Source organism: Oryctolagus cuniculus, chromosome 6 (assembly GCF_051225735.1).
Source record: "Oryctolagus cuniculus isolate XC-2025 breed Fujian yellow rabbit chromosome 6, ASM5122573v1, whole genome shotgun sequence".
Classification (NCBI taxonomy): Eukaryota; Metazoa; Chordata; class Mammalia; order Lagomorpha; family Leporidae; genus Oryctolagus; species Oryctolagus cuniculus.
In genome coordinates, this window is record NC_142872.1 from 145,763,338 (window position 1) to 145,780,556 (window position 17,219).

The 17,219-nt window shown below is 39.2% G+C and overlaps 1 protein-coding gene across 16 annotated transcripts in view; it reads right to left on the bottom strand.

The window, feature by feature from the left end:
* The window catches only part of ENPP2 (ectonucleotide pyrophosphatase/phosphodiesterase 2), a 116,355-nt gene that overhangs the window by 35,387 nt on the left and 63,749 nt on the right, over positions 1 to 17,219 (bottom strand). For 8 of the 16 annotated variants that reach the window (XM_089335631.1, XM_089335630.1, XM_051844005.3 and 5 more), the window contains exons 9-14: positions 17,060 to 17,115; positions 12,422 to 12,487; positions 11,734 to 11,806; positions 6,890 to 7,045; positions 4,826 to 4,934; positions 455 to 580 (exon numbers count right to left, since the gene is read on the bottom strand). In XM_089335631.1, coding sequence (XP_089191757.1) covers positions 455 to 580; positions 4,826 to 4,934; positions 6,890 to 7,045; positions 11,734 to 11,806; positions 12,422 to 12,487; positions 17,060 to 17,115 — 586 coding nt within the window. The remainder of the gene's footprint in view (positions 1 to 454; positions 581 to 4,825; positions 4,935 to 6,889; positions 7,046 to 11,733; positions 11,807 to 12,421; positions 12,488 to 17,059; positions 17,116 to 17,219) is intronic. The other 8 variants (XM_070075433.2, XM_070075430.2, XM_070075432.2 and 5 more) reach the window with 1 other exon arrangement.

Genomic DNA, 17,219 nt, shown 5'->3' on the forward strand with positions numbered 1-17,219 from the left:
ATAGATTCCTACCAACCATGTCACAGACTCACCAGTTTCAGCTAACAAGCCAGCCTCACCCTCCCGTGGAAATTTTTTTTCATGTAAACAGAAGTTTATGATTATACACACGCCTCGGATTAAGTAACAATTTTCACACCGAAAAAGAAATAAATAAATAACCCAAGAGCAAATATTTCTATAATGCTGCTACATGCCAGGAACCACACTCAGACTTACATATAGATTAATTGCCATGGCAACCTTATAAGATAACTACTGTGATTTATCATCCTCACTTTTCAGATTAAAAAATTAAAACTGAGGCATGGAAGTTAAATGAGTAATCCAGGGCCCTCAGCTAAGCAGTCAGTGGAGCTAGAATTTTTACCCGAGAATTCCAGCTTCAGAGAACAAACTCTTACAGAGTCCACTGTGTTATCACTTTCACTTAGTCTTTTAAGAATCAACTTACATTTAGGATTGTTGCTAAATTTAGATCGAATTCTTCCTAGCGTTCCAGGCACTAAAGTGATATCATCCACATTAGTCAGGTAATTGCTCAAGAATTCGGTTCTATCACATGTGACATCTTCCATTCCTATAGGGAGCAGAAAAAAAGTATTTTCAGGCAACATTAAAATTACCATCTTAAACATTCATAGAGACACTAAAAATATATCCAGGTATCTTCTTAATTAACGTAATGGGAGGAGCCCTCAGATTTGAGATTCAATTTGACTTTACTACATTTTTAACTGCTTTTATATAATCTTGTCACTAGACTTTGGTTTAGCCCTATCATCTTGAAAGCAGGAGAAGGCTGAAAATGCATTATCTCAATTATGATTTTAAGTTATTTGGCAAGAACAGCAGGACTAAAGAAGTAACCATTATTTTTTAACAATTTAGAAAGTCATTATGAAAAAGATCTATTCTTTAAAAAAAAAAAAATCATAGATTGCTTTAAATTCTTCCCAGCTGTGGGTAGAGTGAATAACTGGAATCTATAGCTCTGTGTCTCTTTTACAAAACGTGCATTTTCCAACTGTCTCTCTAGTGCACCTCCTGTCTTGAGTACATAATCACCAGTCCTCTCTGCATCTCCACTGGTGGCCTTGGATGTTACTGACAAAACAATACTGGCAACAAGAGAAGAGAGAGAAAAATGTCAGCTCCAATGACCACCCAAACTGAAAAACAAAATAGAGCAGCAAACAAGTCATAAACAATGTAATTAGTCAGAACTGAAAGCTAACAACTAAAGCACAGAAACAGTCTAGGTAGGGAATATGTTTTAGCCAACAAAATATCCCTCTCCCATTTCAAGATGTGTTTTCTGCCCTTTTCAAGGAAAGTTTCATGATCAATGTTTTTTAAAAAAAAACAAACAAAAACATTCTCAACTCTTAGAATCATACACTACAGAGGTTAGGAGAGACTTTCATTGTTGTTTTTGTAAATTATGAGACTTGATGGAATGAAGAAGGTTTACAATACAGTAGTCCCTCCTACTTCACAGTTTCATTTTCCACAGTTTGGGCTCTACAGTCAACCATTGTCTGAAAATATTAATGGAAAGTTCCAGAAAAAAAAACTAGTATGTTTTAAAGTGCTATTCTGAGTAGTGTGATGAAATCTTGCACTGTTTCGCTCCACCCTGCCCAAGACATAAATGATCCTATGGCCCAGGGTACCCATGATGTATCTGCTACCCACCCCAGGGAAGTTCACATGTCCACACTCATGTAACATTTGTTGCATTATATTCTTACAGTTTTCCTATCTTGTACTGTGACAAATTTATAAATTAAACTTTAAATGTAGAAAAAAACAGAATAGGGTTAGGTACTTTCTGTGGTTTCAGGTATCCACTGGGGGTCTTGGAACATAACCCTCTGGGGTAAGGACAGGCTACTGTACTGCTTTACACAATCCAGTACATGGATATCTCTAAGAGGGAAAATAAGTGAGTCTATAAAGAATGTCCTAAGACTTTGAAAAAAAGAGATATAACCCAGAGTAGTCCAGATATGGCAAACTTTGAATTCTAACTCCTGGAATCCAAGATTGAAACCCACTACCTCCCTCTCCCCCTATCCTTGCCCCTCCCCCCTTTTTTAAATAAAACAGGAATGAAGAGAGAGTTAAATACATCCCAACATAGCACAAGGGCTATGCATCTTGCTTTTTAACATTGAAGCCCTCAGGAAGAAAAATAAAAAGAATAAAGCTGCTGTGTTTTAATCCAATATTATCCCAGAAAGGACAGTCTCCAAGTACTTATTAGTGGAAGACTGGAAGGCTCTTCCACCTGATACATGTCTAAGCGGTGATTTACTCCACCTAAAAGGTGAGCAGTCTCCCTTGCTTTCAAAGATCACCAGGCACTGCGATTGGTGCTTCTTCACCCTCCAGGCCAACTTTGTATGGGTGGTGGTAGTGTCCTCCCTCACCCTATAGGCGAGGACATTGAAACTTAGGGAGGCCACATACTAAGAACAGCAGCATAGGGCTTTTAAGTGGCACAGGGCATTTTGAACTCTGTTGAAAGTCATTCTGACTCCAAGACTATATTACCGTTTCTGAAACAAATGCTCTGAGTCCCCCAAATCAAATGGATATACTCATCTAGGAAGCCTGCATGCTGCCAACGTAAGACTGTGCTCTCTCCATGACCTCCACAGCACTGTAGCATGTGACTCGTTGGGATCCATCTACTGAGACGTCTGGCCCCAGCAAATGCTCTCAACACTTCTGGACAATTTTAATTGAATCAGCTGGGTCACATGTCTCAAATCCTCCATCCTGTGTGTAACTCTCCACTAAGCCAAATACATGAAGCATGATTTTGCGGAGGGAAACATTTAGTCCCCTCAGGGGAGCAAGTTAGTGCCCACAGCTTTGTTTACCCTAGTTTCTCATAGATCTTTCAGAATACTCTGGACAGACTTTCCAGCTCAGAGCAAAACTTTGACAACAGAGACTTGTCTTTCATTCTTTAACAGAACTGGCAAAGAGTCAACCGATTTTCCTCTCCCAAACTTTGCTAGATGATAGGAGCTCCAAATTCCAAGGCCACTATTTCAAATGAATAGATCTGTAACACAGAAAGACTCTAGATCTCAGTGTCACATCTGTGACATAAGAACGCTCTCTAATGGACAAGCATTTGGCCTAGCAGTTAAGATGTTGGTATTCCAGATCAAAGTACCTGTGTTCATTCCCCAGCTCTGGTTCCTGGCTCTGGTTTCTTTCTACTCTGCACCTTGTGAGGCAGCAGTGATAGCTCAAACAGTTGGGTTCCTTATACCCATGTGGGAGACCAGCATTGAGTTTCTGTTTCCTGGCTTTGGCCCCAGTCCTACCTCAGCTGTTTGCAGGCTTTTGGGGGTTTGGACAAATGGATGGGAGTATTATATTTTTGTCTCTCTCTACCTACCTACCTAATTAATTACTTAAAAAAAAAAAAAAAGAACTTCTGTGAGCCCTCGTACCCACTATCACCCAGCTCTACAATCATGTTTAGCATGCTCTTGGTCATCTCAAAAAGTTGGCCATGAATTTTTACACTTTATGAAGACATTTAGAACAGTTGCCTCCTCAACTGCTTTTTCCCTTCCACAGCGGGGACCTCTGTGTTGGCCTTGAATTTCCTTAGTGAATTCTGGCAAACCATTGGATTTTTAAGTCACTTTCTTGACAGTCCTATATCTCTGCCTTCTCATCACACTTCCATTTATTTGTTTTCATTTCTACTTATTTCTTTTCATTTTAGTTGAAAGCCAGAGAGACAGATGGAGAGACCTTCGTTCCACTGGTTTACTGTCTTATGACTACCACAACCAGAGTTAGGCCAGGCTGAAGCCAGGGGCCCAGAATTCAACCCAAGTCTCCCTCACGTGGTCAGAGAGAACCCAATCACATGAGCTTTCACCTGCTGCCTCACAGGATGTGCTTTAGCAGGAAGCTGGACTGGAAACAGAGAATCCAGGACTTGAACCAGGCACTCGGATATGGAATGCAGGTGCCCCACGCAGTAATCACTACACCAACTGCCTGCCCCTTCATTTATTTTTAACCACATGACCTCAGTGGACATCTTTTGGAGATGTGGCTAGCAGGGATGGAGGATGATCCTGATAGGACACATCCACAAAGGAAGCCATTAATACCACAAGCAAATTGTCCACAGTACTTTAATAAGAGACAGATTTTTGTAGAAAGGCCTTTCCAATAAAAGAAGAGAAAGACAGGAAGTATCTCTGCTTTTGATCAAAATGAACACAGGATCATCTCATGTTGTCTTAAACTTTCAAGTCAACCTCTGATTTCTTTCCTCATCCTGAAGAAAAGGGAAAGGCAGCTAAAAATAGAAGCTTAGAGGGTCAGTGCTTGATGCAGTGGTTAAGACTATGTAGGGGGCTCCTATCCCATATAAGAGTATCTAGGTTTGAGTGCTGGATCTACTACCAATTCCAGCTTCCTGCTAATGCACACCCTGGGAGGCAGCAGGTGATATTTCAAATAATTGGTTTTCTGCCACCCATGTGGAAGACTTCAATTGAGGTCCCAGCTCCCAGTTTTAGTTTTGCCCAGCTCCTGGCTGTTACAGGCATTTGGAGAATGAATCAGTGAACGAGAAGCCTCTGTTATTTCTCTCTCTCTCTCTCTCTCTCTCTCTCTCTCTCTCTCTTCCTTTTGCCTCTGAAATAAATAAATAATAAATAAAGATTGAAACAAAAATAGCACCTTGGGTGCTGAGGGCAAGGGCCCCTCTCCTCAACACCATCAGAAACATTATCTATTTATCTCTCCTATTAGCAAAGGAAAAACAAAGCTTTACCGTGGTCTCCAACAAAGATGACATTTACACACCGATGCAGGTTGAGCTGCTTCAGTCCATCCATTAATTGTCCCACAGTTTTATCGATTTCCCTCAGAGGATTTGTCATCTGGAAAAAGGAGTCAGTTAGTTCCCACGAGTATTTTTATTTCCCTTTCAGTTTTTCATTGATCTTCTACCCCTAGAACATTCTGGAAAGAGAATTTCAGGCTCAGAGGCAGAGTTTTGTCTTGGGGAAAATTTGCCTGCCATTCTTGATGAAAATGTGGCTGAAACAGTTCTATTTGTCTTCTCTGAGGAGAATAAAAACCTCTCCTCACCCAATGCCCCTAAAAATTCTATGATATAACAATATCAGAAATATTACTAAGGACACTGTTTTCCTTTAAAGATAAAAATGCCCTTTCCAAATATAACAATATCCTTTAAATCCAAGAGTTTTGAGAGTGAACAGAAAGTCAGATGGATAGCTAAGTCTCTTATTCCCTAAATGAAATCACATTAGGCTTTGAACCATGGTAAGAAGATAGAGGCTAAGTGAATCAAAAGCAGCCCTGAATTTAAAATCATGACCTTCCACTGGGTAATAAATTAGAGCATCATTAATTTAATGGGATCCATGTTCCCAAGAACCTAACTGCCAATTTCTGAGAGCCATAGATTTTTGAAGGAAGAGCCTTCTAAGAAACAAGCTACCACTCGTCAATTCTGACTCTTTCAAGCTGATTCTGAGTGAAAGAAGAATCTACAAGAGCCCTAATTTAAACAGAAGGGAACTACTAAATTGGTTCTATAACATTTCATATTTAGTCCAACGAAATAAGAAAACTCAATTCTTTTCTGAAGAACATTTCCAAAGCCTAAGAAAACATAATCCAGCTGCATTTTTGCTTCAAGTGGAAGTTCCTGATATCATGAATGCCCCAGCTCCTAGAAGCTTCCCCCTCACTCTTGCCTCTAACTATGCAATGGATATGTTTTTTGAGAAACCTCACATCGCACAATATTTGACAGTACTTTAGATGACTTTTACCAACCTCATACATACACCCAAGACAACTAAGATAAGAAGAGAAGGGGTCTGAAAATCATTTTACTCAGACACATAATATTGTCTTCCATTAGCATATTCTCAGATGATTCAAGACCTTTTCTCATATCATTTAAATCGTCCAATCAGATATCAACTTGTTTCTCTTTGTGACAAGAATCAGTATTCCAAATGCTGTCACAGTTGAAAATTCCAGAATCAGATCTGTAATGCAATGGACGGGACTAGCAGGTGCAGGGCTAAGTGGCATTTGCCTCCAAGAAAGCCATGCTCTCCTCTAAAATCTGTGTCTAGACAGAAAAATATAAAACGCACAACATATGTCCTTCCTAGGCAGTGTCTCTGTTCCCTTTACTCAGCAGAATAACTCAGGTAAAAACCAGAACTTATTTCACAGCGATCAGTTCAGACAATCATAAATACAACCCTGCCTCAGAAAGGTGGCGAGGTTTCAGGACAAGGCCCTTGTGAATGAACTGGAAAGAGTAAATATCACTCCTGTCATTATGGGAACCTACACACAACTCTATCTTCCCATCGTTTCCTCTTCCTATCTCAGTTACTCCCTTGTCCAGACCCAAGAGCTCCTCTGATCTCAGCAAGTACAGACCACTAAGGCAAGCCAGTCTTCCATCCAGTTCCAGTCTACATTGTCTGTGCGGACTTCCTCACTGCCTGTGGTAGTGGTGTTCTCAGGAACCAATGGGACTAATTTTTCAAATAATTGCAAGCAAAAACCTGTCAACCTCTTAATAGTCACTCCAGACTAAATGTCAACATGAGTTTCAGGGAAAGAGACTCTAAAGAAAGTAAAAAGCTCTTGTTTTCCATTCTGCAGAAAGTTCAGGAAGACTTTGCATCAGTGTTAACCTCTGAAGTACCAGATTCTACTGGACTCAAAGCCAAGGATATCACACCAGAGTTTTTTCTAAAACTTATTTAGCCAATGTTCAAACCAAGGCACTGAAGGAGACCTGCCCGCCACCAAGCTTTGGAACAATAGATGAACTTACTTTGTCCTGGCGTGATTCCGCAGCATACTGATCCATCCTATGTATTTTCCTTCTTCTTTTCTTTGGAGGAGCAACTGGTCTTTCCTGTCTCCTCTTAGGGGTAACTTTCCTCTTAGGTCTCTTAGCCGGAGTAAGAGGTGGGCCATAACTACTCTCCTGTACTGGCGGACAGAGATGTCTGGACTCAGAAGTCGTCTGTCCCTCTGGGTCAGACAACAAAACTCACACGTTCCCAACTAGGGTCAGCAGAGTCTTAGTTAGATACACTGAGGCTCCTTGTCTGAAAACAAATTGGTGTGAGGGAATGAATCCGGGAGCTCTATCGAGAGAAGCTCCTCTATCAGTCCTCCTGCTGCTGTCACAGCTTCGTCATTGATAACAAGCATGTAATTAAGAGAATCAAGTCACGTGGGCTATTTTGGCCCAAGGAGCCTACTTGTGGACACATGGGAAGGTGACATGAATTCTGCATTTCATAACTCCTGCATTAGGGAGAGACTGGTCCTTGGTTATGGAAAGCTCTCCATTTATAATGAATTGACTGAAAAGTAAACAGAATCCTAGTCACTTCATTACTTCCACATGACATGAGGTTCAGGTGGTTCCAATGCAGAATGTCATGGGTACTTTCTGTCCACATCACCATATGTATCAAAGCAACTGTCAGACTTCGTTGATAAGGATCAGAAAGAACATTTTCAAACCAAGGATGGGATGAAGCACGAATCACAAGCAGCCCTCCTTAGTGGGCAATGGACTTTTCACAAATTGAAAATTTTCAGCAGGAGTGAGATCTCACCAACTATTGAGGTTTTCAGTCCAAAGGCGCTGTAAGCCCAGGCGTAAGCACACTTAGAACAGCGTTTGTGAAAGTTAGGTGAAATGTACAAAGTCACCAAGATCTTTCCATCTCAGTCTACAGATCTAGAGAGAATGTCCTCACACTCTTGGTTTCAGAACCCCTCTCTGTGGGGAGTGGCAGTGCTACTCATTTTGCTTCAAAACTCCAGACAGCAGTCAAGGCTGACACATAAACTGAGCATGGAGGTAACGGTTAGGGATTTCCAAATGCTGGAGGAAAACAGGCCCCTGATTTATTGATGGTGCAAAGGTGAATTAAAGCAGCAAGCCCTACTGTCCACCTAGCTAACCTCTCTCAGTTGGTCTGTCCCAAGAGCCATTCCGATGCAGGAAGGGGCAGGCGGCGGAACAATGTTAGTGAACCCAAGAACATCTGCCATGCGATTTCACTGTTTCCAGGGCAAGCGATTGCACAGCCTCTCCTGTCTCTGCCTCATCCTCTTTCTCTGGCACTGTGATGGAAAGACACCCCCCACCCAGACTCTGGTTTGGTTTGCTTTAATGCTTCTAGTTACAGGCAAATCTCCATGAGAAGAGCAGCAAAAGGAAAGAGGGTTTTCCATTTCATGGTCACCGAATACATTCTGCTAGCGCTCAAGTCTGCCCATCAAACACTAGGCCCATTGCAAGAGACTTCAACATTCCAGAGACTCCAAAGGCGAGCCCTTCCCATTGCAGCAGGTTAGAGGAGCAGAAGGAAAAATGGGGTTTAGCCAAACTGGGTTTTCATCCAGTGATTATAATGCACGTATTTCCTTCTTCAAATGTTAGAGGTAGTTGAAAGCTAAGTTTTCACTGATCAGCCATACTTTAGCCTGAATTTAGAAGTTTTAGCCTGAGGTTATTAAAAGGATGGGGGAGGGGGGAGGGGCGAATTTCCCTGCTTTTCAGAAGGATACTTTGCCATCTGAAGGGAGGGACTAGCCAGCCAAAGCTCTGCCTCTAGGCCTGGGAGAGCAGCCGAACAAGAGATCACAGAGAAAGCATAGAGGATCAAAGGGAAAAAGACTGCGCCAATAATCAAAAGCAAGCGTATTTTGAACATTCACCATTACACTATGAAACCAGGAGCAATACACCATTTCTTGAAGCTATTAACTCAATGTTTGATCATCTCATTTAATAGATTTTGAGAATCATCCTGGAAAAAAAGTATACTCAAATATTAAGCAAATAAAGCACAAACTTGAACTACATTCATCTTACTGTAGCATGCAGAATTTTAGAAGATAGAATCTTTCGATTAAATTTCAAATGCAAGTTATTTTCTAAGTACATGTAAAGGCTAACAAATTATTGATTTAATAAATAACTTTTCAGCTTGTATATTCAATCTTCTCCTGATCTATATATAAATTATATAATATATATGTATATATAGAGAGAAAATATGTAGGTATATAAACCAATTATTGTGGAAGAGAGTTTTTCTGATTTGCTTTGGTTTTATGTTTTAAAATTGTAAACTTTTTTGTTGTTCTTTCAGTTAAAATTGCATTCCTAAAACAAGATGAGAAATCATTGAAATCAGAAAATATCCCTTGCCTTACAAGAAGAAAGTAAGCAAGTTAGCAAGTTATTATTATTGAAGATATACTCCACAGTATCCAATTGAGTGTCTTTATCCAGTACATATATGAGAATATCCCAACTGCAAAAAGTAGTCATACTAAAAAGAACATAACATGAATGCTTCCAGTTCCTAATTTCAAAGGAAATTAAATCTACGTTTGTCTATTTACAAGCAACCCTGGGGAAGGAAACCATCATTGTGGCAAATTAAAGCATCCTATATTATGCTTCATTTATTCACTGCTCAGTACTTTAAAAAAATGGGTTTTTCTTAATTTAAACACATATACATACACTCAGATAGGTAATTGTAACTTAACTATACATCTTATAAATCTAAAGATGCTCATGGATAAGGAATGTTTATTGCTAAAGCATAAGATGTAAGTTATATCATATCCATATCATTAAAAGCCAACTTTTGTCAAAAAGAAAAAGTTCTGTATGATTTGAACGTAGCTATTAACTGACCACTCTGCTTCTCCTCTGGATTGGAGGGAAGTTAAATGATGCCATGGGAAGGACTGTGGTCTGGGAGCCAGAGGCTCTGAGGTTTTATCTCCAAGTTCAGCACTTACCCGCCAGGCAACTTGAGCAGCCCCAAATCTCTGTAAGTACCAGCCTCCTACTCTTAAAAGAATGGTTATCCCAACCCCTGCTTTGCCTGCCCCATGGGGTCTTCTAGGGGATATTAGTCAAGCAAAGTTGAACCTTTAACTAGGGCACATGGAACTACTTAGGTGTTTTGTGTGTGTGTGTGGTGTATTTAACATTTTAATAAAATATGGTTCCTTTTGTTCCCTTTAAATTAATCTTAAAGAAAGTCATTCTAAAGATAAAATAGCCATTCTTGCTTTGGTTTTCTTTCCTGGCATGTATACAGATGTTTATCTCATTTTATCATTTGAGCTTCATGATCATACAACACTAGTTAAACATCAAAGGGGTAGAAAAAGAGTATCAAACTTATACGACTTCAATGATTTAAGACAAACTAAGAACAGTTTCACATAGTCTTTGGTTTCTAGTGCTTAAAAAATCACCACTGAATTGATGGTAAAACTTTCAAAAATACATATTTACTGCCTTTGGATGGCCTGCAATTTTTTCAAAAGAGGATGGCAATACTTAAACCAAGAAACATTATCTGTATCTGTATGCTGAACACAGTGAACTTAATTACACTCAATAGCACAGTCATGGGCTATTACAGAATTAGAGATGGTTTCCATCAACACACTTTTTTATATAATCTATCAGTCAAAATAAAGTTTTATTATATTAATGTAGATTTTACCATTTCCTGTTAAGAAATGCAGGTGAAAATAATTAAAATATTTAAAAGTTGAGATTTGCAAAGCTATCATATTTTTGGATTGTCTATGCTGAAACATTAGGAAAATTGCCATCCTAGAGGGAAGGAACATAATCAAATACCACCATCCCTTTTCCACCTCCTGGATTTGAAGTTATGCCAGATCCCACCTTAGAAACAGAGTGCCTGGGTGCAAACTGTTGAAATCTTTACTTAATATATGCTAAACTGATCTTCTATATAAAGAGAATTGAAAATGAATCTTGATGTGAATGGAAGGGGAGAGGGAGAGGGAAAGAGGAGGGTTGCAGGTGGGAGGGAAGTTATGGGGGGGGGGGAAGCCATTGTAATCCATAAGATGTACTTTGGAAATTTATATTCATTAAATAAAAGTTTAAAAAAAAAGAAACAGAGTGCCTTCTAACATGGTTCAGTGAGTGATATAAGGGTATCACCATGCTCTGCTAAACAAATTTACTCAGCAGTGTGTTTCCCTCAATCAAAAATTCACTTCATTCTGCCGGGGGTGGGGGGTGGGGTGTGATGGAAATGTTCCACTCAAGTGTGCGATGGTTTCATGTGCCTAAACCTACACCAGAACGTATGTAAAACAGTGTCCAGTACTATGACATCTGTCAGTTTCATTATGCCTGTTAAGGTCACTGTGGCTGCTTAGCTGATGGACCCCCTTAACTGCACAATTACCCTAAGGATGCTGAAATTCAATTATTCAATTACAACATTGTAGTTTTCATCGGAAGATTCCTTTCCACTCCTAACCAAGGATGGCAAACGCTAACCCTTCCCAAACCTTCATTTTATGACTCTCACTTGCAAGGAGGGAATACACTCACTTCCCATAAACATCAGCTTTAGGAATGCTTGAATATCAGAGCAAACTGAAAAGAAGTTCCTGTAAGGGGAAAAGGGACATGTGTACATTTTTACATATGCTTTTAGTCTTGTAATTATTTGACTATTATAAATGTTGTAGATGCAAATGCTCCCAAAGATTTTGTACAAATCCTGCAGCAAGGTCAGATCCCAGGCAGCCCAGGGACACAGGTTCTCCTCAGGCAGATGAGAAACTACTAACCTCAGGGCCAAAGGGGCCGTATTTGTGTCCAGAGAAATCGGGTTGTTCAGAATAGAAGGCATAGACTGAAGGCCTACGGAAAAATTGGAAGGTTCAGATTCTCCATTAAAGCACACATAGCAGAGAATATCAAATATCCCCAGAGAGTGAGAAAATTTCCCAGCCATGATCAGTGTTACATGGAAGCTTTTCTCCTACTTCCATGCCCAACACTTCCCCCGCAACATCCCAACTGTGGTAACTGCCTGGTATCCCCTTCAGGAATCAAAAATCACAAAGGAAGATTTGAATATAGACTCAGGTCTTTCTCCTTATAATAACAGGGCCCAGGAATAATTCACACGAGCCAAGGGATCTGCAGCCTACAAGTACAACTCGATTATAGTAGAAAGTCGGCCCTAATGCTTCTCCGGTCCTTAAGATGCTGTTAGCTCATTTATTAAAGCTAAAAACTCTCTTCGGCTCTACTATTGCGGCCAGGATTAATAGCGAGAGTAATCTGTATAATCCCAATAAACAAATACTCCTCAAGGAAATAATGCTTAAGACCAGTGACCACAAACTTATAATAATACCAAACCTTGGCTGTGCTGCTTTTCACAGTCCATCTAGTGTTTCATCCAGTTCTCACCTAAGATGGAAATGATCCAAAGGAAGAAGAGAGAGGGAGTTAGAGGGAAACAAATACCTCTCGTTGTCTGGCAGGGTGAGCCACTGCAGTATGGTTAATATTCTCCGCTCGTGAGGAATGGCCCTGTAATAGCAAGCAAAGCATATTGTTAGGTTGCATTTCCACAAACTCAAGCCTGATGAGTGCTTGCTGTTGCACCCAGGCCAAATGCTCTCTATTTACCACCATCTGTTTTCACTTCATTGTAGGAAAAGGCCCTCTTTGGAATTAGCATTGAAACTCCCATTTCCATTTGCAACATATTATATTGCTCAACCCCTTCCACATAAGACTAGACTGGAAATTCTGATTCATGGTCAAAACAAGGAACCTGTCTTGCTGATCAGAAACCCTCCTCCAAGCGGAAAGGATCCTGGCTTCAGAATCATTGCTACTGAGGGATCGAGCCATTAGCTGTGGCCACAAAGGGACCAGTACCTTCATTTCCCAATCTCTTGCTTGCTGGCAGTGGGACCTATCTTGGCCACTAGGCCTATGGACCTTTCAGTCTCTGCTCACCAATAAAATAAAGGTTAACAGCAAAGCACACTGCACAGGTTGATTGTCATGAGGAAACTTAACAAGGCAAGTAATAGTAGATAGAGTGTAGTAAGTGCTAAGAAAACTTATCTTTACTGATGATTATAATAAGTCATCATCCTGCCTCTAAGCACCTATATGATCTTAGAAACATTATCTAACTTAAAACTTTACATTTCTCCTCTACAAAATAGTGGGTTAGGGAAGATACCCTTGAAATACTCTTCCAGCTCTAGAAAAAAAAAAAAAAAAACTATCAAGAATAGGCACACATAATTATGTGATTGACAAAAAGGGTATAATCTGCATCCACAATGATTTTCGTGTTTAAGTCTCATTCCTCGTTGAAATATAATTACCCTAAGTCTGGCACTAGCTTGAAGAACTCTCAGCTAACATAATAGTACTGTATCCTGACCTGAGTTACAATAAGATGCTCACAAACTGAGCGTCCGTCCTTGTGGGGAGATTCCCTTGCTCTTTCCTAACCAAGGAGCACAGAATGTTTTTCCACCCCCATCCCCATGCAAGACCAGGCATTACAGCATGTTTGTGATGAATTGAAACTAAAGCACAAGTTGAACTGTGGTTAGGGAAAAATATTGTGAGACAGTCTATGAGCCATTAAAACCTTTGCTCTCGGTGGACATGAGCAAGGAGAGAACTAGGAAAATAGATTCTCAAAACCACAGTAGGTGCTAGAATTGGCAAGGACTGTAACCAAGCTCCTCCTCCTCCCCTCCATCACGGTCAACCCCTACTATCTCCACCCATCCCTTGGGGTTTATTTTCTTCTGACAGCCTCTCTGACTACAACTATCAGATGAGACCAGAAATTCATGTTTACCATAAAACAGGTCCTCATATTCCAATGCTGTTGGGGGAAAAAATGTGACCCTATTTATTATATCCTATAATTGAATTTGAAATAGGCATGGGAAAGCCAGGTTAATCACTTAAGGAATTTAATTCTTCACCTCAGAAATCCTTTGTATCTGAACAAAACAATTATAATTGCATATTCTGAATTCTTTCCTTACTTAAAAAAAAAAGCAAATGTCGTAGCTCTTTCCTTTTGCCTTATTTTACTACCTACCTAAAAGCTGCTTTATTTTATGTATAATTGGTGTTAAGCCCCAGAAATGGACTCTGAGGAACCCATTTCCAGTGCTAATGGAAAAATACTAGCTAATAGAAGTTATGTCAAACTCAGAGAAGTCACCCTTCAATGACTTCTTTGGGTGGGGTCCTTGATCAAGAGTGGATAGGGAATTAGAAACACCAGCTCTGAAGCCAGAATGCCTGGGTCTGAATCCTGACTCCATCAAGTGCTGGTGAGGAGACTTTGGCAAGTCACCTAACTTTTTGGTGCCTCTGTAAAATGAGTATAATAACAGTACCTACTTATCAGGTTATTATGAGGATTATAAGAGATAATACTCATTCATATAAAGTGCTTAGGGTAGTACCTGACACATATTAAGGGTTTAGGAAAATGTTAGCTTTTAACATTATGTGCTAGATTTATAGGTCCACAGAGATGATATTTAATAAAGGCATATTATTTTCAAGGTGTGGGTACAAACATAAATAAAGATGCAAGCTACTCCTAACAAAAAGATGATTATGGAGGAGTCACTACACTCCTCTTGGGGAATGTAAGCAGGTGATTATCACTTTCCTGGGCAGGGCTGATTGTGGGTGGGTGGAAGAGGACTCTGGAGATCTGAGTATCCATTCCAAGCGTGACTTTGGCCACAACATTTAGCCTCACTAGACCTTAGTGTTCTAGGTCTTTAATGAAGAGTCATGCAAGAACTCCCTAGAAGTTCTACACAATCATCATGAACTAATCTCAGAGACCAAAAGGACAAGCCTTTCACCACTAATGTTTCAAACACAATGCAGAGACAACATAAAGAAATTTGAGCACGGAAGGGTTTATGCCCAAGCAGAAAGGGAAATAGAAAAGGATATGTCTCTGTCTTCTCCATCATTGCTTGATATGGAATTTGTCAAGCATGTTAGACATGGTCAGAAAAAAATTTTTTGAAGAAAAAATGAAAAATGAGGAACTCAATTAAGCATTTTGCAGTAAGAGAGAGTAAGTAATCTTAGGATATACATAGCCAATGTCTAGTTAATATTGAAAAAAATAATGTGAATAACAAAATGAACACCAATATTAATTCTTTTCTACATACACTGAACCTTAGTAAGCACTTCAAATAAGCTAACTCATTCTATCTTCACATTATACTACCTTATGATGAAGGTACTATAATTTCCATTTGAAGATGAGGACTTTGATGTTTTGAAAGATTAAATTACTTGCCCAAGGTCAGCAATCTTGTAACAGCAGAGCTGAGATTAGATTCAACCTAAGCACTCATACATACTGAGAATGACTGCCTTTGAACATGAATTGACATAAAAGAATGCAATGGGACATCAACTGGGGATGATTTTGGAATGAAATACTATCATTTAAAAAGCAAGAATATAATTTTAGGTTACAGTACAGAACCATGTTAAAAGATGGCCTTCAAAATCTAAGTCTATAGTTTGAATCTGATTTTAGATTTTAAATTTTTTTTTAAATTTTTCAGAATGTACTATAGACCTCTTTGACTTGTATTCCTTCACATAACTGAAGGTATGATTTTTTTTATAATTAAAGCTCAAAAAAAAAATAGGGAAAAATAAATCCAATCATTCCCAGGACACAGAGACAAAAGAATTGTCCAAAAAGTGAAGCAAAGCCACATACATCTTTGAAGCACATAAAATCTACTTTCCTATAAGTGGTTTTGAATGGGTAGAGAAAATTGTCATTTAAAACCAGAACACTAGGCCTTTTCAACAAAGTTTTGCAGCAGTTTGGGGGGGGAGGTAAGGGTGGGGAGTAAGTATTAATTATGTTGTTGGATCCTTTCCATTCTGCCAGGCAAGTAAGTTGTAGCACAGATTAAATCACTTCTATAAGCATCTATGACACTCAGGGTTAAAAGAATGTAATGTATAAGAAAAAAAATTAGATTGGTAAAAGAACATGCAGTTGATGTTAAGCAGTGTCATTTTTAACATACTCACACTTATTTCTCAACTCAGAAACCTCTTTTTTTCAAAAAAAGGAAAAAAAGACTTTTAAAGGGATGCTCTGTTTCAACCTCAAATCACCAAACCCAATTTCAATTAAGCCCTTCAAATCTGAGAAAGCTACTTTTATTCCTGAATTTGGGGAATATAAATAGTTCCATTCTGGATTAATCTGAACCTGTGATTGCTCTCAGCACACTACTATTATGGAATAGTCAGATTTTTGTTAAGCCTAAGAGGCAAATATGGAAACAGCTTTAGGTGGTTAAAAAAAAAAAAATGGAAAGATCATCTCAGTGGGAACAAAATCCCCATGAAAGTTGAAACAGATTCCTTTTCTTTCTAAGAAGGTTTACAAATAATCAACATGTTGACAATTTTATTAGGTAAGTTTCCCATTAAAGCTTAACAATATTAACTACTAATTCCCCTATCACCTCTGTAGGGTCACAAAGAAGTCCCAATTTCTTATTGGGAAGATCGTGGAGTTCACTGGGAAAATGGGATGAAAACGGACGCTTCCCCATAGTCTCGTGTAGGGAACTTCCAACCTCTAGACCACTCTGTCTGTTCTCCAGCTGCCTGACACCACACTAGATTTTTAAAGTTGTGAGCCAAAATAAACATAGCATGTTGTAACATATTTATGGAAAATTATAAAGCAAACCACAGCAATAAGTAGTCTAGCAGAAATATACATTTTCTAACAAGTTACCCAAAATCTGAAAATGGTGATAGGAAAATCAGCAGTATGGCTAGAAAAAGAAGAGAAAATCTTCCTTACTTACCTTTTATTATGAAAAGATGGAAGGAAGGAGAGATGAGGGAGGAAGAGAGGGCGAGGGTACAAGGTGGGAAGAGAGACGGGAGAGGACCTCTGGGAAAAAATACCTACAACTATTCGAAAGTGCTAATCCTTTTCCATTTAACTGAAGTAAAATCAAAACTGAGTTGCTGTTTCATAAACTGAATCACAATTGTAATTTTATAAATCTTGACAAAATAAAGGTAACTTACACAGACCAAAAGAATGTTCCAGCTCTCACCCCTTGCTTGATGGCTGTAATCCATAGCTAATGAGGAAAATATAAGAGGCTTATAACATATTCTGAGTTTTTGTCAAAGAAGAAAAAGGCTTTACAATATATTAGATCCGATATCTTACACTCCGCTCACA